This window comes from Solanum tuberosum, unplaced genomic scaffold (genome assembly GCF_000226075.1).
Source record: "Solanum tuberosum cultivar DM 1-3 516 R44 unplaced genomic scaffold, SolTub_3.0 scf00424, whole genome shotgun sequence".
NCBI classification, from domain to species: domain Eukaryota; kingdom Viridiplantae; phylum Streptophyta; class Magnoliopsida; order Solanales; family Solanaceae; genus Solanum; species Solanum tuberosum.
The window spans coordinates 169,723-193,543 of record NW_006239350.1 but is presented as its reverse complement, the minus strand read 5'-3'; the positions used below and the strand labels follow the sequence as shown (position 1 = coordinate 193,543).

General features: G+C 34.2%; 3 protein-coding genes across 6 annotated transcripts; all 3 read right to left on the bottom strand.

Moving 5' to 3' along the window:
- Positions 1–1,336: 1,336 nt before the first annotated feature.
- LOC102588539 (uncharacterized) lies at positions 1,337–10,215 on the bottom strand. The gene is made up of 10 exons (XM_006363166.2): positions 10,045–10,215; positions 9,590–9,905; positions 8,961–9,047; positions 8,039–8,128; positions 7,676–7,756; positions 7,397–7,555; positions 5,181–7,286; positions 3,417–3,563; positions 2,686–2,966; positions 1,337–1,818 (listed from the first exon to the last, which is right to left on the bottom strand). The coding sequence occupies exons 2-10, from the start codon at positions 9,635–9,637 to the stop codon at positions 1,722–1,724; spliced, it is 3,096 nt and encodes a 1,031-aa protein (XP_006363228.1). The 5' UTR covers positions 9,638–9,905; positions 10,045–10,215; the 3' UTR covers positions 1,337–1,721.
- Positions 10,216–11,777: 1,562 nt separating this feature from the next.
- LOC102587789 (HVA22-like protein c) lies at positions 11,778–14,924 on the bottom strand. 4 transcript variants are annotated; one of them, XM_015303347.1, is made up of 5 exons: positions 14,726–14,924; positions 13,529–13,555; positions 13,293–13,415; positions 12,959–13,199; positions 11,778–11,947 (listed from the first exon to the last, which is right to left on the bottom strand). In XM_015303347.1, the coding sequence occupies exons 1-5, from the start codon at positions 14,857–14,859 to the stop codon at positions 11,879–11,881; spliced, it is 594 nt and encodes a 197-aa protein (XP_015158833.1). In that variant the 5' UTR covers positions 14,860–14,924; the 3' UTR covers positions 11,778–11,878. The 4 variants fall into 4 exon arrangements, with proteins under 4 accessions (XP_015158833.1, XP_015158834.1, XP_006363226.1 ...); XM_015303348.1 differs by having other exon boundaries at positions 11,778–11,944; XM_006363164.2 differs by lacking the exon at positions 14,726–14,924 and adding an exon at positions 13,818–14,056.
- Positions 14,925–15,574: 650 nt separating this feature from the next.
- LOC102597171 (putative late blight resistance protein homolog R1B-23) lies at positions 15,575–23,608 on the bottom strand. Its single transcript, XM_006363193.1, has 3 exons — positions 23,498–23,608; positions 16,751–19,341; positions 15,575–16,658 (listed from the first exon to the last, which is right to left on the bottom strand). Exons 1-3 carry the CDS (start codon positions 23,606–23,608, stop codon positions 15,575–15,577), a joined length of 3,786 nt encoding a protein of 1,261 aa, XP_006363255.1.
- Between the last annotated feature and the right edge of the window lie 213 nt (positions 23,609–23,821).

The window sequence follows — 23,821 nt, the reverse complement described above, 5'->3', positions numbered from 1 at the left end:
GATTGGTTCTAAGTGCACACGTTTCAAGAAAAGAGTGGCACATCGTGGCTCCATTTTTCACCCTTTATTTTCATTTTCATTTTCAAACTTCCTATACTTGACTCTACTTCCTTGTTTGGATATGACAAACTCATAAGTTGGCTTGCACTTTTGGGGCCTTTGTTACATTCTTATGTTAATCCAAAACCCATATTTCCTCGAGGTTGTTTGGTTGGTGGGATAATGATAATAATTTCATGGTATTTGATGTGATTATTTTATCGTGTGTTTGATAATGAGTACTCCTTTAGTCACAATTTACGAGACACTATTTAACTTAACACAAAGTTTAAGAAAGAATAAAGACTTTTAAAATTTCTGGTCTAAAGCGTTTCTCGATCAGTTGTGTGACCATACATCATTTAATTAAGGGTAAAATGAAAACTTTCAATTTTATAAACGTGGCATTCCTTTTGGTATAGATTAAAGAGCAAAGTGTGCCACACAAATTGAGACAGATGAAGGATTATTTAACTACAAGATTATTTTATCCCACAATTTTAATATAACGATGGGATACGAAATCTCATATAGAATGTGAAATACAATAATCACATGAGATGTCCTTGTTTATTCCACCCCACCAACCAAACGACCCCTCAAAGAATCTAATTGAGAAATTGACATAAAGAGCGGTCCACCAAAATTATAACCAACATATATATATATTTTTGTATATTGATATGATATACATATATATTTTTGATACAAATTAGTGTATACTTTGTGATATATTTAGCTAGTAAATGTAATTATCTTTAGCAGACCAACCAAATGTGTAACTTGCCCATTCTAACTTCCATGTACTATGATAAACAAGCTGAAGTGTGAATTGTTGATCGATCAACGGAGTGAAAGTCATAAAGGAAATTCAACTCTCAGTCTCATTTACTGCTGCAAATAGAAAAGAAGGACAACCGGAAAACGAACAAAAGAAAAGAGAGCATCCATTTTAGCCTCTAGCTCAAGATAAATGACTCGTCTCGCTGTGACCTTCTCTTCTTGAATACTTCCTTTGTATCAGCAAGAATGACAAATTCGGTATACAAAGATCAATATCTTATTTTTGGTTGTAGATATCGGTTTGTTGAATTTTGAAAAGAATAATAATCTACACATGCAAACACTACAAAGAAATGCTTTATGATGTTGATTATTGTGTATATACAAGTATGATATATTGTACGTAATTTTTATTTTTTATTTTCCACATCTATACTAAAGTCCAGTTAAATTTGGATCACGAGTTGCAAGACCTGTTTGAGGCAACGCTTCCAACATGATGATGTATATAACATAAAGAATGTGCAACTCTGACTGTTATATCAAATTCATAAAGAAAAGCTGTACCTACAAATTGGTTGACTCTGCACACTAATTTTGCTACATGAAAACTAGCTATAGTTAAAATGAAATCATCGAAATCCCTTCAAAAACGATATACAAAAAATACAAACTGAAACTCAGATTCTTCTAATCTCTCCATAACTTTTTCCTGTCTTCAGCTGATTCCTGGATGCTGCTGCTCCTTGTTCTAGTTTGAATGCAGATATCTAGTTGCTCAAAAATGACCAAAGTTTCCTGTGTTATCGCGAAGAGCAGAGATGATTGTAAAAATCCATTGGATAGCCTTCCTTCGCGTCTTTTTACATGACAAAATGCACAGTTGCTAGTTGCTACAATTAGACATGTTCTGGTGTAATGTTGTACTTCTCACAGATTTTTTGTCCATTTTCGTTCCACCACTTCTCTGCCTCGTCCTCTGAGAAGCATTTCCGGCTGTAAGAAAAGCAAATGAAACTTCAGTAAACATATCAAGAAATAAGTTATGATTCAAGTCGAAGAAGAGTCAAAATAAAGCACTAATTAAGATTTATCTGCAACACATACTACTTTGTGCAACATGATGCTTAATGTTTCATGTAGTCTTTGTTTGATCTCTGATGACACTTTTTAGTTAGGGTATATGGCCGTATGGAGAGTATTATTCCATCTATTTGGATGTCGAATAGACTGTTTTACGAGAAACTTAAATTTATAGCAACAGTGTGAAGGCCAAGGGATGAACATTCATAGTTTTATGGAAATTCTTTTCTTTGGAATCGTGGTCGTGCTTGGATTCATAGTTTATGAACAAGGCAAGTAAAACTTTTCAATAGAATGCACAGTTTTTGGATAAAGAAAGAGTTGAATCCAAGCACGACCACGATTCAAAGGCTTTCGCTAAGCCATCTAGCATGACCACTTTGGGGCAACACAGTTATTAGTTCTCAATTGACAAGAGGAAAGATATGTATATAGTATGTTTAATCTTTTTTGTCATTCTGGTGGAAACTAAAGTGAGGCAGAAGACAAAAATATCGAAATGTACGAGCAACAAATTAAGTGATAGCAGAACAATTACATGGTGTGTGCATGCAAATGAACAGTTGTGATATCACTGGCATTGTCGAAATTAGACTAGCTTCTATAACAGGAGGCACAATATGGTGATAAATATGTCATGCACCTATGAGAATACGAAAACATGAACAGAGAAATTGCTGACTAATTCTTGAATTCAGAAAACACATGTTATAAGCTCTCATTGAACTTGTTCAAATGGTGTGTTAACTGCTGAAATGAAATGGGTTAAAGGATAAGTACCTGAAACGAACACGTTTCAGTTCATTGCCTCCATCAGGTAAGGAAATAAGATATAGGTACACGCCTGGTTCAACTTGTAACATGCGCTCTGGCTTCTGCCCTCTAGACTTCTTGGCTGAGACAACAGTATTAGAACTATCACTGCACTCGGTTAGGGTTGTGGTAGTTACACATTTACCATTTGAAGGACCGGTACGGTTAAACGATGTTTGTTCAACATTAAAATCTAAATTGCTGGTGGAGATCTGCTCTTCTGGAAGCCTTTCAGTTACCTCCTTCAGCTGTAGAAAATTGGATAATCCATGCCATAAGAATACATGTCACAGTAATAAACTAATAATGCACATCAGCAAAATCCTACACGCTCCCCCAAAGCTTATAAACAAATGATTCATTTTCTGTAGAGAGTTTATGCAAAGACTAGAAAATATAAGATATAACTAAATTAACAAGAACACCGAAGACATACCTACATACTCTGACCGCTTTCTGAGAAACTCAAATAGCTAACTGATGTATAATGAGAACCTTATAGGTCATGCATATGTTAGTTAGTATGTACCATGTAAATTTATGTCACGGCAAGACAGCAATAAGCAGAATATACTATTGAATGAATAATGTGAACATTACGATATCCAAACTAATAGGTTGAGTTCCCACATGTACTTTATGTGCAATAAATATGCAAATATTGGAGATTAAACGTCTGAATATAAGGATAATCTAACCTGGGCAGTCAGAGACTTGATCACGTGTTTCGCAGCTCTTCTTTTCTCTGCTTCAACGGCTGCTTTTGCAGTTGCATCCTTCAGCTGCTTTGTCTTTCTCCCAAGTTCAGCTTCTAGAAGTTGAGATTTGCTTGCAAGCTCTTCCAGCTACAAATAATTTTTGAGTCAAGCTTAGTAGTGTGAAACTTTTGTTATCACTTTACTTAGTTGCTCACAGAGGTTTGCGTCAAGAAGATTCAAACTATTGTGTATATTAGTCGCGATCAACTATGTAAACACTATTTAGAATCCAAAAGCATGAGGTAAAGGCGCTGAAATTCCAACCTAGTCCCAAGTCCAATACTAATCTATTTAAGTTGCCATCTTGATTGACCACGAGCTTATTATATAAAGATGCGAAGCGAGTGATAATCCACCTATGTTATTAGGCATCTGATAGTAGTTTGTTTTCTAGTTTAAGATGCTGGACAAAGATTGTAATTAGTTGCTTGTCAAACTAAAGGTGGGTATGCATACAAAATTCAAAAATGTGTTCAGAGGTAAGACAGCTTCATTCTTAAGAAATCGGTATGCTGGAGAAAGATTTTAAAATGGTTTTCACTCCTCATTTCTTCTTCTTGTCAATATGCCTGTGTGATGGTTCATGACGTGTAGATATGTAGGCTGTCATGTTAAAGGTAACCTAGAAAAGAGAAAACAGCCCATTTTCACGCATAAAATCAACATGTATTTTCTTGAAGCCTAGTTATCTCAATAACACAACTTGGATAATCGAAAAGAGAAACAGTTGATGGTTATATAGGGAGGGAAGAGATTTCGGGAGGCAGAAGAAGAATATACCTTCCTTTCCTAAGAAGATCTAACTCAAGACTATAGCACTGTAGAAACTGTAGAACGTGGTGGAAATATATAGGCAAATAGACAATGAATAATTCCGTTACACTATCAATTTCTTGAGAATGGTATATGAGATGGAAAAGGCAAAGGTATACTAGAGAAAATTGGTCGAAAGGGTAGACAGACTTAAAACTCAGTGAACTGAGATTGGAAGAACTGTTAAGAGTTAAAATAAGGTCTGAAATAACTGAGTAACTTAAACACAGATTCTAGATAGAAGTAAGCAAAAATATTAATCATTTAAGCTTATAATTAAAAAACATCAATCATTTAAGGAATCTAATCTTGTAGCACCAAAATCAATATAATGTGTACGACAACAACAACAATATACCCACCCACAAGTGGGGTCTGGGTAGGGTGGTGTGTACGCAGACCTTACCCCTTCCTTGTAGAGGTAGAGAGGCTGTTTCTGGCTTTCGCATGCATACACATGTATTGATAACACCGCATGCATACACACATATTGGCCACATGGAAAGATCAGTTTTAAATGTGAAGGTTACATGCTCTATTGAACTGGTCCAATGACAGTTTCACATGGGATATTTATAATTTGAATCTTTCGAGAAGCACATAAAGTACAAGTTTTGGCATGAATTTAGCACCACTGCTATGCTGTAAAATGTTTTAGAAAGTACTGAAAGTTAGCAACAGACTATTTGTTTTAGTACCTCACGAACTTGATGAGAGGCAAAAACTAGTGGAGTGCTTATTAATTTTAATAATATTAGAACAAGGAACAAATATTTATTATTAGCACGAGAGCCAAAAAACCATAAAGTGATATAGAGTTGAGAAAACACAAGCACTAGGATTTAGAATGAAGAAACTGGAAAATTCATTCACTGCAGAAAAATAGCTCACCTGTGCCTTCAATTGTTTGACCTCCTGGCTTAAGCTATCATTAATTGGCTTCAAATTATCTACAACTACTTCAGCCGTACGAACAGGAGGATATGGAGCTGGTATTGCAGGCCACAGTGCACTTGCCTTTCCTAACAAAGGAGATGTTGACTGAGGGACCACTCTAGTACTAGGAAGAGAAGCTGAGAAGAGACTTTTCGAAACTCGAAATGCACTGATTGGTGATTTGGATAAGGAAAAGCTTTCCCTTGGAGCATTTTCATTTTGAAAAGAAGATGCACGGTTCTCATACTGATCAACCCTGGATATTCTGCCCTGAGCACGGTTGAATGAGTCAGAAGATGAGAGTCTGGAAGTATGGCCTACTAATAGAGGAAACCCACTCTCTTTATCTGTCTGCTCACTTGCCTTATAAAGTGCATTTCCAGCTTTGACTTTTGGAACTCGGGAGAAAGGTTCTGACTCTATTGCCTTCTGTAACTTGTCATAACAATCATCACAGACACGATATGGCTTGCTTGTGCTTGGGGCTAATGATGCTTTAAGTGACTTTTTGCTGCTGCATGCTTTGCAAAAGACAAAACCACAATTGTAACAATTGTGGCGTTTTCTTCTGAAATTGAAAGGGATACGACATCCAAAGCATATAGAATTATCAGCACTCAATGCCCAATTGTGAACACAAATAGCAGCACTAAAATTTGAGCCACACACTATTCTCTTTACTTGTTTATCCCTCAAAATATCTACTAGAGTAGGTGTACACTTATTCTCACAGTCTCCATGACCAAGTTGTCCGTTTTCACCCTTTCCCCATGTATAAACTTCTGTTCTGGAAGTCAAAACTGCAACATGATGTGAACCACAAGAAATTTCCTCCACAGTACTGTCAACGAGATAATCTTCCACACAAATTGGAGACATTCCATTAGCTAGAGGGCAACCAAGCTGACCATAAACATTACTACCCATTGTATATACTCGGCCTGCAGTTGTCAAAGCAACAGTCATGGCATAGCCACAGGCTACCTGACTGAAACTTTTGTCAACCAATGCTGCTATACACTCAGGAGCTAGTCTGGGTTTATCATCACCGTGTCCTAGTTTCCCTTTATCTCCATCCCCCCAAGTGAATAGTGTTCCAGACGGAGCATCAGATGGTCTAGAATCCAATCCACTCATTAGTTCAACTACAGCAGCAGTGTGCCAAACACCACAAGCAACCTTGAGTGTCTTCAATCCATTGAAAGTTTTCACCTCTCTAGGAGTAATACATCCAGAACGATCTCCGTGACCCAATGCACCAAAAGTTCCATCTCCAAATGTAAACAAGCGGCCAGCAGATGTTATGAGAGCTGTATGCCAAGGCCCACAGGAAACATGAGACACTCTTAAACCTTCCATGAGGCCACATACTTTCTTTGGGATCCAGTGACTGGCTTCGCTTCTGTGTCCAAGCAGACCCGAACTTTTAGCACCATCACCCCAAGTGTATAGATCCCCAGAGGATGTAACAGCACATGAGTGATATTCCCCACATGCAATCAACTCAACATTCATTCCTTTGAAGTTTTTGATAAGCTTGGGATGTGAAACATCTGTTTCCGCCCCATGACCCAGCCTGCCCCCTGCCTCTTCACCCCAGCTGAACGCCTCTCCTTGTTTTGTGACTAACATAGCATGCCTATTACCACAAGAAATATTCTGAACGTCAAGAACCACACTTGACTCCAGTGATTTGGGAGTATTAGCATCAATCCTTGTGCCAGATGATTTACCAATTCTGTGCTTGCCACCACCCAATAGCCCATTGCCAGTACCTTCTCCCCAAATGAAGACATCTCCAAGGTTATCAAAGTCTTCAAGGCAAGAACCCTGGCTGGATGAACTTAGAGCACTGGATAAACTAACTCTAAATGTATCAGCTGTAGAACTTCGAGCATTTGAGTTGTCAACTGCTCCAGCAGACAACGAGCTAAGATTAAAGGAACCTGTTTCAACAAGCGTAGGACTCTTGCCAGCTGCAGTGTATTGAATAATGTCAGCATAAGCTTTTCCAAGCCTGCTCTGAGGTAAACTCTCAGTTCTCTGATTGTCTCCTTGATCCTGAGGCAAAAAGATGGTCATACAACATTTTGGATCAGTTGGAGGGGGAAGAGGTGAGAGGAGAGGAAGAATGGACACACAACTGAAGGTACAACAAAATGCCAACATACAATAGATGAAGTTGATGTGGTGACTCGTTGACCATGTGGACTATCCGAAAACACGGTTTCACTTCTTGCATCATATTTTCCTCTGCGAGAGCGTCCCCTAGTAATTATTGCTTTCAGCCCAGTAATCCAAACCTCAGCTTCATCCTTGTCTTTACAGATCTACACAGAATTATCATAACAGTTCTAGATTTTTTTTTAAGACTTGTAAATATCAAAATGTCATTTTTCCCGACAGGAAAGAATACTTATTTTCATTGAGAAGACAAATCAGAAACCTACCAAGTCCAAAGATCGGTCGTTACAGATGAGAGAAAATGATTGATACTCCTTTTCAGGTCGAGGATACCGCTGGAATATTGCCTGAGGAGGAGAAAATTACCGCTGTTTTGGTCAGCCACTTGAAACTAAAGGTCTAGCACAAGAGGAAGAGGAGTATATAACCACACAGAAAAGGATCTAAACTTGACAAGACGTAAGAATAGCAATGCCCTTGTGAACTATAAAATGTGAAGTCTTTACAATTCAATCATAGAGCACAATAAAAAACTTGATGCAGAAATTACTCTTACTGATCAATGATCAGAAAATTTAATCCACCTTTCCTTTATAAGGGAAGAAAGTTGTGGGAATACTCAAACTCACAGTTCTCTGTCCAGGAATAATCCTTGATACATGACACAGTTCAAGCTGTTTTTCTTCTTTGTCGTGGTACCATACCACCGCAGATTCGTCCTGACACATCAAGAAATTCCTTAGAGAAACGGTATAAACACAACTTGTAATCAGGTTTTCCAAGCAGTCAAAGAAAACATTAGTACTTAATCAAAGGGATATTCAACATTAAGTTTACTTCTTGAATTTTTCTTGGCCCTAGGATCTCAAACAATTCAATATCTTGTATCTTGTTCAGTATATGAGAACCATAAATGGAAGCTGATATTTTTAGGAAAAAAGAGGAACTCAATAAGCTTTTCTCTTGCTGTTAAAATATGAATGCATGTTTTGAATACTAATGGAGCATTGAAATTCCCTTTTTCACTTTGTTCTTCTGGTGGTGAGTTCTTTTTGATGTTTGATTTCTGTGCAATTCCTTTCCGCTTTCCTAAGAATAATCTCAAATCTCTCTCTTTTAGCTGCTACTGTGAGGGTGACATGCAATAATTTCAACACCATGCCACATGACCAAAATGCAGTTCTTTCTCTTTCCACCATATCCTTTGACTCTAGCCAAGAACATCTAAGTGTATTATTCCTTTTACTACTTATCGCGTCTCAATACTTTGGTGACAAAATAGCCTACAACATATTTTCTACCTAGACATGGTCTCTAGTTTCAAAGTTCTCAACTGTCAATTCTATGCTAATTAAGGCATAGAAAGAAACCTTAATATCAAGATTTTAAGAGAACAAGGATTTCAAAGCATTTTTTCTATCCTCTGCTACCGCGTACTGCAGATATTAAGAACAAAAAACCGTAGATACTGTACTCCAACTTTGATTTTGTGAACCCCATGACTGCAAATGGAAATAATATTTTGAACAATGAGATAACTAAAGAACTCACATTAGAAAGACGAAAAGGACAAAACTTGGGTTTTCCTCTGCGCCCATACTTCAGCAGATTTGCTCCTTTCTTTAGTGCTGCAATGGCCTTCAAATGAAACAAAGCCAACAAAACAGACAACAAGCAGAAATTTTTAAGCTCAATATCTACATGCAGGGTAATAATGCATTCATTAAATCAAGAACCTCATAATGTACTCTATAGACATGTTGCTCGGACCCTCCAAAAATGCTACCATACCCGTATGGCAAAACCAGGATTTTCACTAAAGAGGTTCAAAACATAAAGATGTCCACACACACGAAGAAGCCAAAAGCGGGTTCAACATCTACTATATATACATAAAAATAATTTTAACCATGCATAAACAATGTAAATTTTCACCGAAGGGGTTCCAAAATATGAAAAAGTACACACACAAAGAAGCCAAACAGGAGTTCAATATGCACTACATATACACAAAAAATAACTTTAACCATGTATAAACAATGTAACTTTCTGCTGAAGGGGATTCAAATGAACCCTTCGGCCCTACGTAGCTCCAACACACGCCTGACAGTATTTTTGAAAAGTCCGAGCAACACAGAGTATGTCTATAGTAGTTTGGCAAATAAGAAAAATGGAAGTACCTGATCAGTGTCCCTATCAGCAAGACTAGACCTTTGGAAATCAGCCATTCAAGTGGTAATACTATTAGGTGAAAAACCCCAACTGTTGAACCAAAACCCATCTGAAAAACCACAGGGAAAAGTTTTCCCTTTACTAGTATACCCCATATACAAAAAACACAACCAATCCCCTCAGCTACATATATAACAACACCAAATTCCTTCATCTATCCCATTCTACAACTCTTCAAAAATCCTCAACAAAACATTCCCTTTTTCACACATAAAAAAGCAATCAACTTTCGACTCCCCAGCAGCTGAAATCACTCATTCACTCCTACAACAACATGAAAAATCCCTAATAAGTCATCATTTTTCACATTACACAAAATAAAATCCAGAAAATTCCAATAAATTCAAGAAATGCAATTAACCAAAAAGGGTCTTATTTTATAACAAAAAGATTGGATTTTTACCTCTTTTTTCTTGAAAATTTGAGGTGATTCACTAATCAAACCGTTGATATTATTATCTGATGAACCAAAAAGTTTTCTGGGAGCTCATGAAATGGACACCAACATGCAAAACAATGATTTTATTTGAATATTAAGAATGAAAAATACGTTCTTGAAATTGAAACCTTAATTGTTTCAATCTTGAAAAAAAAAGGGTTTTTTCAGAAACCCATATTTTAGTAAAAATTGTAAATAATTCCAAACAAAATTAAGGAATTAGAATTTCTACGTGCGTCCCTTAATGTTCTATTAGGTGTTATCTGTACCAATGATCTATGTTTTTTAATTGTTATTTATTTAATTAATTAAAATTAATTAATTTAATCCATGTCAGTAACCCGACAAAGTTGTACCTAACCTGGGAATCTACGATGGATGATTGAGATGTTTGGTTTTGTCTTTTTGACTAATAAGGCCAAAATATATATTCTCCGTTTTAATTAATTTATCTTTTTTTAAAAATAAAAATTTTATATATATTTTTCACGTAATATGTTTTAGATATATTTAATTTAAGATTATATAATTTATATATATATATATATATTATTTTTTTAATATTCTTTTTGTATTAAGTTAAAATCAGGTAAACAAATTAAAATGGAATAAGTATATGTATTTATGTTTGAGATTCTCAATTAGTCAAAAAGGAGAATTCTAAACATGACTTTTTAAATTAAATATATTTTCCTTTAATCGAATCATCGTTGATTCTTCGTCAAAAAGAAAAAGAAAATAAAAGTGCTTTTTGTTTTTTTCTAGAAAAAAAAAATCTGCTATCCTATAAATCTTTATTTTTCAAATGTAATTCTTTTAAACAAGGAATATGGGTTTTTAAAAAAAAAATCACATTCATAAATTCAAATTTTGAGCATTATGATAGAAAATTAGTAGGTGATCAAGGTTGTTTAGTTTGATTTAGTGTAACCTGTTCTTTTTTTCTTTTATTTCAATTATCATATTATTTAGGAAAAAAGGACAAATATACCCCCGAACTATAATAGTATGTAAATACCCTCTGTCCTACTTTTGAGACATTGGTGCCCCTGCCGTCCAAAAACTAGAACATATATACCCTTTATACTAACAGACATACACATGTCATAATCTTATCCACCGAGCAACATTTATTAAATATTAGATCAACGGATAAGATTGCGTCACGTGTTCCTATTTAGTCTTCCGTTAGAGTGAAGGACATATATGCTCTAGTTTTTGGATGACGGGGGCACCAGTGTCCCAAAAGTATGACGGAGGGTATTTGCATACCATTTAACATAGTTCGGGGGTATATTTGTCCTTTTTCCCTATTATTTATTGTTGATATTTGTTCTCTTCTTAATTATTTTCAGCATGACTTTTTCAAAAATTGTATTTGTTTTATATACCCGATTATTGATATGCTTATTCGAGTCGACAGTCTATCAAAATAGTCTTTGTAAATCACAGAAGGTAAGATAAGATTGCATACACATCACTCTTTCCGGACTTGCTGGTGGATTATTGTTGTATTAATATAAATATATTTTCAATAAGGTTACCATGAAATTTATTTCTTTTTGTTAAGTGCTTTATATTGTTATTGGACCAAAAAGTCCATTTTTTAATTAAAACAAAACCGTCGTTTTCCTAAAGAGTGTCATTGTTCCTTATTAATTTTTTTTTAATTTGAATAGCAAATTAAATATTCTTAATTAAGAGTGAAAACTGAAAAGATTATCCAAACATAGTTCATCAAAGTAATTAACACACATAACTAATTAAGAAGTAATTTAATAGTACAAAGAGAAATTAATTAATATCGATAATCATCATCAAAGGTCATGTAGTTGTTCCTCCTGGTTCTTGCATCTCTATCAGCCTGCTAAATCAAAATCATTACCATTAAACTCATAGTTAAAAATGCATGTAAAAATAAGTATCCAACACAAAAGTCCCTTTTTTGTTCTTTACTCCGATGTTCACACAACTAATAATTACTATCTCAGAAAGTCACTTAATTTCTTTGTTGAGGAAAATTGAAATCAAGAAGAAGTGTGACTTTCTGAGATAATAACTACTAGTCGAATGGCCATCTGATTGTCAACTCGACGAAGGTAGCTTTTACAACAATCTTGAACACAATCACTTCCTTCAACTCAAAATATATATATAACAAATTTTTTATGTATACATATACCAAATCAGAATCAATTGTCATAAAAAGAAGAATAAGTTGTTATCACTCCTTAGTCATCCAATAGTTACAACAGTACTTATTATTTTTAGTAGTAGTTATTATTTCGTAATAGTGCAGTTTTTCGTTCCAGTAATATTAGGAAGTCATGTTCTAGTTTCTAGGGGTAGTTATCTTATAAGTGTTGTATTTAAACTATCTATTTGTCTCATGAAATAGAAGCAAGAAAGTAATTTCAGTTTTTGAGTACTTTAACTCAAGAGATCATAGGTTCTCTCTTAACGAACCAGCACCATAGGTAGAAAAAAGAAAACCTCTTTCCAGACTCCTAATTCACTCAACATTAACTCTGATTTTGTATTAACGTCCCATAACTAGATCCATGACAAGGGATAGTAACATAAGCTAAGTACAATGTTACACTTGTTACACTTCTGATGATCATTTAAAATCTTGAATCGACCTCTACGAAAAGGGTGTTTCAAATTTGGTAATGTGAGCAACCCCTTACTAGGGGTTAAGTAATACATTCGACCCTCTCTATAATAACATTTCACTATAATAAATTAACAATCGAGTTTCTTTAAAATCAATTTTCATGTTATCTCTGACATGAAATATATGTTTCAAAAAATATCCTAACAAACAACACCATTATAAAGAGATTTGACGGTATAAAAAACACCAATATAGATTTACCTTGGCTAAAAGCCTTTCAAATGCTTGTGGTCCATGTTCTTCAATATATTTTTCAGCAGCAGTTAGAACATCATCTGGCTTACTGAAAATATCCTTCTTCAAAGGAACATACCATATTTTAACTTGTGGATTTCTATAAAATGGTCTTATAAAATTCTCATAAACATAACATGCTCCATTGAAGTAAGGTAAAACTAGCCAACATATTGCACCTAGTTTTGCATAAGACCATATTGGAAACCTGAAAGTATAAAACAAATAACATACATCACTAGTCGATTTTTCTATAATTTATTTATCGATTTGATGTAAAACTTGAAAATTTGAATCTTACCATTCAATGAGCTTAGAAAAACTAAGTTCAAAGAGAGTAATCAAAGAATAAAGAACCCAATACGTTAGCCATTGTCGATCATCTGCTCGAGACTTTGTTTCTATTGCCTTAATAGATGTATACCTGCAAAATTATAAAAATCAGTAACAAAAAGGTACTGAAATCAGTTGCCTAAAAGAAAAAAATATAAAAAAAAATTACACTCTTAACTTTACTATGGAGATCAAGTAACTTACAGAGGATAAACAAGAGAGATTAGAGGCCTGGAGGAACAAAAAACAAATAATGTCAAAAAAAAGATTGAATCTTTACTAAGAACAAAAAAAAAGTATGATTATGTAAAGATATGACATCTGAGCGTAACTTAACTCTAAAAGCTAGCTCATAAGGGAGGGATTCTCCAAGTCCATGTAAGCAGACTATCAGTTCATTTGCCAACCAATGTAAGACTTTTATGTTTTACCCAATCTAACATTATATTATTATTAGTACAAATATATATAGATGAAGATTGAGAATGCTTACAAAGCAAGAACATCAATATTTTTGGCAATTACAGCAAGAACATTGTTGTCTGAACCCATTTTTTTGATAAATGAACACTCAACTAGTAAGAAACAGTAGTACTAAGGGGGAGTGGCTATTAATTAGAAGATGAAGTGAGAAAAAAAGAACCTGAATTGATAGTGTAAATGCATGGACTTTTTAGTACAGAAAGGAGTCAAAAAGGTAAGTGGAAAAAAGAGTGAATTATGGAAAGTACGAAAAAGAAAATGATTGAAAACAGTTTTTGAGTAAATTTTTCTTTTCAAGAAGCATCTTATGCTTCACGAAAATCGAGGCACCGAAAAATGAATAATTGGAACCTCATTTCCTCTGTGTGTGAGGACTGAGGATTCACTCAAAAGTCAAATATTAACACGCAGTCCGAAAACTAATGTGAAATGTCACTCGTGGGGTGTGTTAAAGAATGACAAAGTCCCACATCGGTGGTTAATGAGATGGGTGGACTCCTTATAAGGCTTGGGCAATCCTCCTCCCTTTGAGCTAGCTTTTGGGGTGTGAGTTAGGTCCAAGACCTAATTTAACAGGGTGAAGATGGGGTATGTTAGAAGGTGGAGAGAACACAATCAATGTGGAACGCCACTTGTAGAATTTGTTTTCTCTACTTCAACTAGGAAGTCATTTTTCTCATTTTTAAGAAACTTCTTTTTCTAGACTAGAGAATATTTTCAAAAATTTAGCCACAATCACCTATGTTAACAATGTCATAAGGGTCTGTGGCTCTTGTAGGGCCCTTTTATATGATAACGGTAGTTTCGGGCTTGCTTGCGCTAGCTCGATAATTTCACCAGATACTTTCTAACTCTCACTAGCACAATTAATAGGTAAATCGACCTACTAAGGCTTAGGCAGATGAGAAAAAAAATCACCTAGAGTTTGTCTCTGCTGGGATTTGGACTATCGATGTTTCAACACTTGTCCAGAGTCCTAGCCTCATTATGATCTTCATGAATTTCTTCCATGCTCTGCTGTGGTTGGTAAGAAGCTTCAGCATTTTAACCATCCATCACGTCTTTTACCACGTTCTTTGGGAAAGAGGGATGTCTCTTCTATTTCTGGAATGGTGATTCACTGTAAAGCAAAAATAACATGTTTTAAGCTAAGTTAAGCAATAGTGCAATGTGCAATACAACAACTATCTTGAACAAGCAAGTGCAGTCAACCTTTTGTAGCCAACAGGAATAGTTCAAGTGCAAGAACCAGGCAAAACAAAGAAAGCTCACTGGTTCCTCACACTCGAATTCATTACCACTTAAATGATCAACTTAAATTCTTCAACTACTCAAACATGAATCATGGCATGCTACTAAGTCCTAACAATAGTAACTCCGTGTTTATTCATCACATAGTGGGGGACCTGATGAAGGCAACTATTCATAAGAGTCGAAAATGCATCTCCACTGTTTTTAACTTCTAATTAGCAAGAGCCTTACACACACACACATAGTACAGCTGAATGCCGAAAGCATCTTTTTTCAGTTACATCTCATGGTTGAGACTCGAGAGTAAATGAGTAAACATTAGTCAAAAGGTCCAAAAAAAAGAGTGGCAAATGAGTCCCACAAAATGATTAAGATTTAATCTTTAGACAAGGTGTCAAAACGAATACACTATAGGCAAGTATACAGTGAAATATGTCGAACTTCAGTTTTCATTGGATCAAAATCATACCTGATACCAAACTCGAGATAGTATTTGAGGAATGGGGCATGATATTTCTACTTGTGGATGAAGACCTTGAAATCATAATTCTGCATCTCTTCAACTTGTGATTCCCTGATGACCATGGCTGACTTGACAAGCGATTCTTTGCATGACTTCACCTCAATGGATATTAGAGATGTGATGTCTCCAAAGCGAGAAGGGATTGCCTCGAGATATCGACATCTTCTCAGTACCAAGTGTTCAAGGCGAGGAAAAGCATCGTCAGAGACATTCCATTTTTTAAAACAAGGACAATCAACTACTTTCAAAACTTTGAGTTGATGGAACTTGTCACTCGTCACTTCCCATTCGGCCTTTGAGAAAAATACTGCTACCAGCTTGAGTACCTGAAGGTTTGGAAGCATTGCAATGCTTGATTGCAGCCAATACATGGTAAAGTTCGACAAAGTCAATTTTTTGAGATTTGGTGGAAAGTTGGATGGAGAACTTCCGCAAGAATCCATTTTAATACTGAGTGTCTCAAGCCGTGTTAGGGAGCTCATTACATGAGAAGGATAACCCCAACCAACAAATGAGCATCTCAGTTTTCGAAGGTTAGGTGTTCTCAACATCAATTCTGCATCCCTCACACAACAAAATGTTGGAGAGGAAAGAGTTATCAAATTGTCGAATTTTGAGTTCTCAAGCAATTCTTCTGCAGCATTTAAAGTGGAAAAATGAGCTTTGCTATATATCTGCAGATGTCTCAATTTAACCATCTTCAAAAGTGTAAGTGGCAATATCAATTTTCCTCCCATCGGTTTGACTATCAAAGTTTCAAGGTTTCGAAGATTGACTATGGACGATGTGATTGACTTCTGAGAAGTTCGTGCAGCAAAATACCTCAAGTAAACTAGCTCAGTTGGGAAAGAATCAATTACAATGAACTCCAAATTCAACACTTTTAGAAATCTGAAGTAAATGTGAGAGAATTGGACAATTGAAAAGGAACCTTTGTTTCTATCTTCCCTGCAACGTACAGTGCCAACAAGTGAGCTCCATTTCACAAGATCAACCACTTGAGAATTGATGGACATGCGACGTTGAACAAGCTGCTTGTGAGAGTAAATAGAGGAAGACGTATTGACATTTTGGTCCCTGTAAATATAGAAATTCATGAAACTATTAACTTTCAAATACAGATTACTTGATGAACTGATTAAATAATTTAACACTGAATAGTGTATTACCGTTTCATCCACAGTAGAAGATTCTTCTCCTTGGCTCTTTCCTTACAGAAATAAAGCAACAGGTCATGAATACGGCATGTTTTGATCTTACCGCCGGAACCCCATTTAGCAACCATAACTAGATTTCTTCCAATAAGATTCTCCAAGTAGCCTTCTGCTATATCCTCCAGACTCTTGTCATCACGACTTTTTATAAATCCTTCTGAAATCCATAACCATGTCAAGATTGAAATGTTGATTTCTTTGTCCTCCAAAAATACTCCAAAATAAAGAAAGCAAGGCTTTAGATGATAAGGTAAGTTCTGATAACTTTGCTCTATGATGGCCTTCGAGTTGCTGAGAACGTTAGTACATAAATTCATAGCCACTTGTTTCCAGCATTGTTCACTCTTCTCCATCTTTGTTAGCATACCAGCCACCAAAACAATTGAAAGAGGCAGCCCCCTACACTTGTTTGCTATTTCTTGCCCAACATTTGAAAGGAGCACAGAGCAGCTTTCTTCACCAAACACTTTCTGTTTTAGTAACTTCCAACTTTCATCATCATTAAGAATACGAAGATGAAGTGGATCACTAACAGATTTAGCATTTTCAGCAACATCAGCATGTTGTGTTGTTAGGATAATTCTACTTGCATTATTGGAATCATGGAAACAACATCTTAAATCATCCCAAACACTAGCTTCCCATATGTCATCAACAAGGATAAGATATCTTTTCCACAATAAAGTTTTGCGAAGCTGATCTGCTAATACATCCGTAGACAATTTAGTAAGAGTAGGAGACTCACCAATGGCATCACGTAGAATGGAAAGTAACACGCTCCTACGTGAATATGCTTGGGATACACAACATTTTGCACGGATATCAAATCGAGAGACAACTAACTCGTCAGAATACAGTTTGTTGGCCACAGTTGTCTTGCCTAATCCAGGCATTCCAACAACTGAGATAACATCTAGCTGTTTGGTTCCTCTTATTAGTTGTTCTCTTAGTTTTTCCATAACATCTTCAAAACCGACAATTTCTTCACCGGTCATCCTTGGAGTGTTAGTCGATTCTGATGATATATGAGCAGGGGTGGTATCCAAGGTATCATGTAATACAAAGGCAAACTTAAAAAGTTCCTTTTCCTGAATCTTTGTGACCTCTTCCTTGATAAGTATAACTTCCTTTATGATGTCGAAGAGCCAACGAACAAGACACCATTCAGGAACTCCTTTTCTAATAAAAGCATCAACTATATATTCCACCTCATAAGCTTTGCCATTTAATAGTGCAGCACAATGTTGGAGCCTTTCATGCTTATTGTAGCACTCTTCCGCCACATCCTTGAGAAAAGGTTGTAAGCCCTCGAGTTCCTTCTGAATAACTTGAAGTTGGCTCTTAACAAAAGAATAATGTGAATCTTTATAACGGTCTTGGAACTCCTTCAAGTTGTTCAGAAGGAAATCAACACAGCCTAGTCCATGAACCCTAGGCAAATTAGATTGAAATGCCTTTCGACTCACGAGGAAGATCACTTCCTTGATATGCTGAATGCTTTTGGGCAAATCAATAAATAGTCTTTGGTTCACTTCCTCCTGCTCCTTGCTATCGTATAACGAGTAAACGAGAAGTCCCACATCAATGATGACAGTATCAATATCTTTAAGATGAAATTCAAGACCCAGTGTTGGCAAATGGATCAGACTGGCTCTCAAGAATTTGAGCATCTCCACAAGGGTCGCCATTTGATGATTCAAAAACTCTATCCGACTAAGAGTACTAATACTCCGTATCTCCTCCAAGTTGTGCATGAGAGTCTCCACAAAGCCAGCTTCAATCTCAGCTACATACACATTTTGGATATTCATAGACAAATTTGATTGCATTTTCCATTTCAAAGCTTGTAGTACATCAACATAGATTTTGTGGATGCACGGATTAACAGGCTTAATCCTCATCCGCACGAGATAAGAAAGCAAGAAATTCATCTCACCAGGAACCAAATCCTGATCTCTGTTATTGTCATAGCTGGGCATGCACAACCAGACAACCATTGCTGCAAACCCAGCCACAACTAGAACATGACCGAAGAAAGTACGTACGCTCTGAGGCTCAGCACACCACCTGTTTGATAAAAAGCCTACAAGACTCTTCAACAACTTCAGCTCTTTTAAAACCTCCTGTATTTCGCGAGAACAGAGATCATCAATCTCTGCTAACTCGTGAAGATTCTGTACAACACCATTGATGAATTTCATTACAAACTTGGAATTATCAACCCCACTCTTTTCGAGCGAAGGCAATTTCAATGAAATTCCGGAGAAGAAGGAGTAATTAGCTCTGATTTCCATCTTAGTCACCCGAATTTTGTTCTGCAGCAGGGAAGTAAGGCGATTGAGATTTTGATATATTTTTGATACATCAAATGCGGAATCTTGAAACAGAGCATGAACTTTCTGAGTGACATTTTTTAGCATGTTTGGTTCATCAGTGAAGCTCTGAATACTGAGAAAAATATCCATGAATTTGAACTCTGTTTTGAGTAAATAAATTCGTTCCTTTATAGTCTCCGGCATGTAACTACCCCATTCGTCTTCAATTCGCTGCAAAAAATCGAGCGGGTGATGTTTTTTTGAAGACAAATATTCGCCGGAAAACATGTTTCTTGAATTTGCGGGAAGGGGAAGGAGAAGAGCAGCTAACAGCTTGTTTGAATGATTGTTACTTGTTACCTATGCTCCCTCTCAAAGCACACTATTCGTATTTCGAGAGTCAATAATAAATTTTTTAAAAATATTTTAAAATTAAATAAAAGTACTAGTAAGTCAAAATAATTGACTGAAACATAAATGAAAAGATTATAATTAGTACTTCGGGACTCAGTTGGTTTGGAGGGTGGTCATCCACACAGATAATTCGGGATCAACTCCCTCAATTTTCTAAGTCGAACCTGTCGGTTGTCGCATGAGGCTAGCCTAATAAATGTTGTGTCGTTTGCAAGATATTACATACGGATGAGTTTACCCTAATTTGTATCTATTGTATTGTATTGTTTTGACAAATATAATATTCGAACTTTAAATTATATTGGTTCCGTGAGATATATTTTATATATAAAAAAAGGATAAAAGACAGTAAAATTATTAAATAAAATTTAAAAAAAATGAGAAAAAGGAAGAAGAAAATAATAACGTGATCAGACCAAATCGATCATCACACCATTTTTTTCATTACATAACAATTAATTTCAACAATATGATACAACCAAATATAAAAATAAGGTATACAATAATCAAAACAATTTACTTAAAAGTATCAATATTTATGATACAATACATGAATAAGTAATAACAATCCAAACAAAACTAAAACAAGATCCTTGTCTCAACTTTTTGGTAACAATCGAAGTTATTCAATTACACGTAATTTAAATTTTAGGAATTCGAACTTATTTTAGCATCACATTTTATTTACTAATTTATAATTAATTAAAATTATTGAGTTCAAATAAACTCATTTGACTTATCCTCTATGACCGCCCATGCACTAATGAAAGTTCCTTTTTTCTCTTTATTTTTTCATTATTATTTTTAATGAATAAAATAATGGTTTGACTTTTGACTTTAACTAGACCAAGAAATTCACATTACAAAGTCCACAATAAAACCGACCACTAATGATTAAAACACCAAAATGATCCATAGATACATAGCCACCCTTTTGTGGAATTTAATTAGATTCTAGATTTTAATGGAGTTCAAACTAGAATACAAATGAGTTGTGGAAATTAAGGGGTACCATATATAAAGATGCTTCCAAGAAACTTACAAAAAAACTCTTTAAGTAAGATCCGCTACAACTAGAAGTCGATCCGATACCTTCCTCAGGGTACTCAACAACTAGAGTCATTTCCCTTTCTCCTTTTAGCTTTAGTCGGTCGAGTAGCTTATTCGAACGTTGTGAACTCATTCGTGCTTTTGCAATACCAGCTGGCCTGCCTTCGGACTATGAAAGCTTTGTCACTACGGCGAAGCTTCAACGATCAAAACCAACTATGGCTGAGCTTCGAAGTGTGTTTGGATGAAATTGTGGAGTATAAGGATTGGGATGATAAATTGAAATAAATATAGTATGAAGTACAAAAATTCTAATAATTTGAGCTTTAATTATATTCTATTTTGAAAGTTTCCCAAATTATAATAATTTCGATTTTTTTAGAACTCACAGATATATTGCTCCTTTGCTCGATACATAACAAACGATACATAAGTTAAATATCAGATACATAACTATAAAATTAAATTTATATTGATTTTGATTTGAAATAATTGACGTTATGTATCAACAATAATATTTGTACTAGATACATTGTGTACAAACAAAATTATAATGTATCTGATAAATATGAAGTGATGTGTACACATGTTAAGAGAGAGAAGGAAAAAAAAGATTTTTGTAATTAATTCAAATGGTAGAAATTTTTAGAGATTATATTATCTTAAGTCGTATAATTACATAATTTTTCCATAAGGGTTTTCTAGATTATGTTTTCTTAGTAATAATTTTCATTTCAAAATAAGTGTTACCTTAGCAAAAATCATGTTCATTAAGAAATATATATATATATATAAAATCTGCATTTAATAAATGTTTTTGAAAATTAAACACTATTAAAAGATAAAGTATAAGGAACGTTATAGTTGAAAAAACATACTAATTTTTGTCTTGAATTTCTAAGTGATACTTATTCTGGACTTTTTTTTATTTTGCCAAGGTGACAATATCATGCGAGAGTATTATAAAAGAATGAAAAGTGATTTTTTACGGAAAAAGGGTCAAAATGCCTTCACACATAGTGAAATTGAATAAAAAATTCTACAATTAATAGTTTGGTCAAAAAAATGTTACTTAATGGTTAAATATATCCTTTTTCAAATATATATATATATGCAAATCCTTATCCTACTTTAGTTAAAAAAAAAAATTAAAATTAAAAATATTTCTTATTTTATTATAGGGAAACGACTCAAATATGCCATCAAATTTTGACAAAAGGCCCTATCTATACCATCCGTTAAAAGTTTGGCTCATCTATGCTATTTTCCTTTTAGAAAAGACTCATCCATGCCATTATTTGTTAATTGAAAAAAGTTCAGATTTTGTAAAATCATTTTTATGATTCGGCCACGTCATTAATTAAATCATTTTTTTTTAAAAGAAAAAGGCTCAAATATGCCATCAAACTTTGTGAAAAGGTTCATCTATGCTATATAGTATATACCATTTCAATTAACAAATAATGACATAAATGAACCTTTTCTCAAATAAAAATGACATGAATGAGCCAAACTTTTAATTGATGGCATAGATGAACCTTTTTTTTTTTTTATCATTTTTTTGGTAAGTAAATGTTTTATTTACCAGAATGAATATTTCGAAACATCAAACCAGCAAGCTTGGACATGAAACCCCAAGTTCTGCTAAGTATCACAGTCTAATAACTATATCTATGCAACTATGACATCAATTGTTTTTTTATCGTTATCTAAAAGAACATTATGATGAGTTTACTATGATCTTATATATACGACATGTATAATCAAAGGTTACATTAAATTATTTTATTTTAATTGATAAAATAATATTAAGAAGAAAAATATTATTTCCTACATTTTATTAGTTAAAGTGATCTTAAAAAAAGAAAACAAGAATAAAGTTCTTTAAAAGCAATATTTTTATCATAAATAAGATATGCTTAAAAAGAAAAAAAACAATATATTTACCGGAAAAAAGAATTTTTAACCCATTTTAGTAACAATAAGTGCGGTGATTTTTTTTTTAACAATAAGTGCATTTCTGGATCAAACTATTAACTGCAAGTGTTTTTTTGGACCAAAGTATTGATGACAAGAGCATTTTTGGGCCAAACTATAAATAGAGGACATTGTTTTTTCATTTCATATAATTTAAGGACAATTTTAACTCTTTTCCATTTTTTAAAGGAATGAACCGGTCATCTATGATACCTTGTCAGTATATGACATATACCATGGTATCATAGAGGACTGATAAGTATCTTTTTAATGAATTAATTAATATTCTATGATACCTTATCAGTACATGACATATATCATATGAGTATCATTGAGGATTAAGTAATATCTTTTTTTAAGAAATGTATATGCTTTTATGAAATCATGTCAATATATGATACATACCAGAGTGGTATTGTAGACGATTGTGTGTTTTTCTTGAAGGGATGAAGTTTTCTTTTTGATACTTTATTGGTATATGATATATCCATGTGTTCTATTTTAGATAGTTGAAGATTGTTTTTTTAAGAAAATAGGAGAGATAAGTTTTGGAGATTTAATTTGATACGAGTTTATTTAGTATGATGAGTCGGGTTCGGGTTAGAAGTTAGAATCATATAATTTTCATTGAAATTGATTAATTTCATTTGATTTAAATTTTTTCATCCAATTGAAGAGTATGAGTAATAAGTTTAAAATGACAGAGTTATAAATGATCGAATAATATATCAGAAGATAAAACTAGAGAAAATTGAGTAACAAGTGACAAAAAGTTCTCAATTAAACAAAGATTTGATTTGGTCAAATATAATTAAATGTAATATGGACCTGTTTAGAGCGATTAAAATCTTTGGGGTACATATTAAAATTTTAAAAAGTCTTCCTTCTTATTTCAAACTTCAAAATTTGAAATTCCCCCTTTCTTATAATCTTTCAGTTACTTTACTTTTCTTTTTTCAGATTTGTCTCTCTCCCTCCCTATACCTTCTTTATTTCTCCCTTCTTCCATCTTCTTCTTCTTCTTTATCGTCGCCATTGTTGTCACCGCTGTCGCCATTGCTATTGTTCATTTTTTTAATCACATTTTTCTTCCTTTTATATTTTCAAACCGTTTTGCTTTGATTTTGAGAATTTTCAAAAAAATAATATTGAAGTCATTGAAAAAAATTCTGCAAAAAATCAATTAACTATGATAATTGTTGCAACAATTACGATAATTGTTACAACAATTATGGCAGCACTACATCAATTATGATAGTTGCTACAATAG

Bases quoted from the DNA above. Each gene is read 5' to 3' on its own strand.
- LOC102588539 (XM_006363166.2), bottom strand. From the start codon at position 9,637: ATGGCTGATTTCCAAAGGTCTAGTCTTGCTGATAGGGACACTGATCAG. The intron at 7,757-8,038 runs GTGAGTTTGAGT...TCTCCTCCTCAG, and splicing joins TTATTCCTGGACAGAGAACT to GCAATATTCCAGCGGTATCC. The intron at 7,556-7,675 runs GTAGGTTTCTGA...AATTCTGTGTAG, and splicing joins ACGACCGATCTTTGGACTTG to ATCTGTAAAGACAAGGATGA.
- LOC102587789 (XM_015303347.1), bottom strand. From the start codon at position 14,859: ATGGTTAAAATGCTGAAGCTTCTTACCAACCACAGCAGAGCATGGAAG. The intron at 13,556-14,725 runs GTGATTTTTTTT...TTGTTCCTCCAG, and splicing joins CCAGCAGAGACAAACTCTAG to GCCTCTAATCTCTCTTGTTT. The intron at 11,948-12,958 runs GTAAATCTATAT...ATTTTGATTTAG, and splicing joins TTGAAAGGCTTTTAGCCAAG to CAGGCTGATAGAGATGCAAG.
- LOC102597171 (XM_006363193.1), bottom strand. From the start codon at position 23,608: ATGGCGACAGCGGTGACAACAATGGCGACGATAAAGAAGAAGAAGAAG. The intron at 19,342-23,497 runs GTAAAGTAACTG...GATTTTTTGCAG, and splicing joins ACAAATCTGAAAAAAGAAAA to CGAATTGAAGACGAATGGGG. The intron at 16,659-16,750 runs GTAATACACTAT...CTATATTTACAG, and splicing joins CTTCTACTGTGGATGAAACG to GGACCAAAATGTCAATACGT.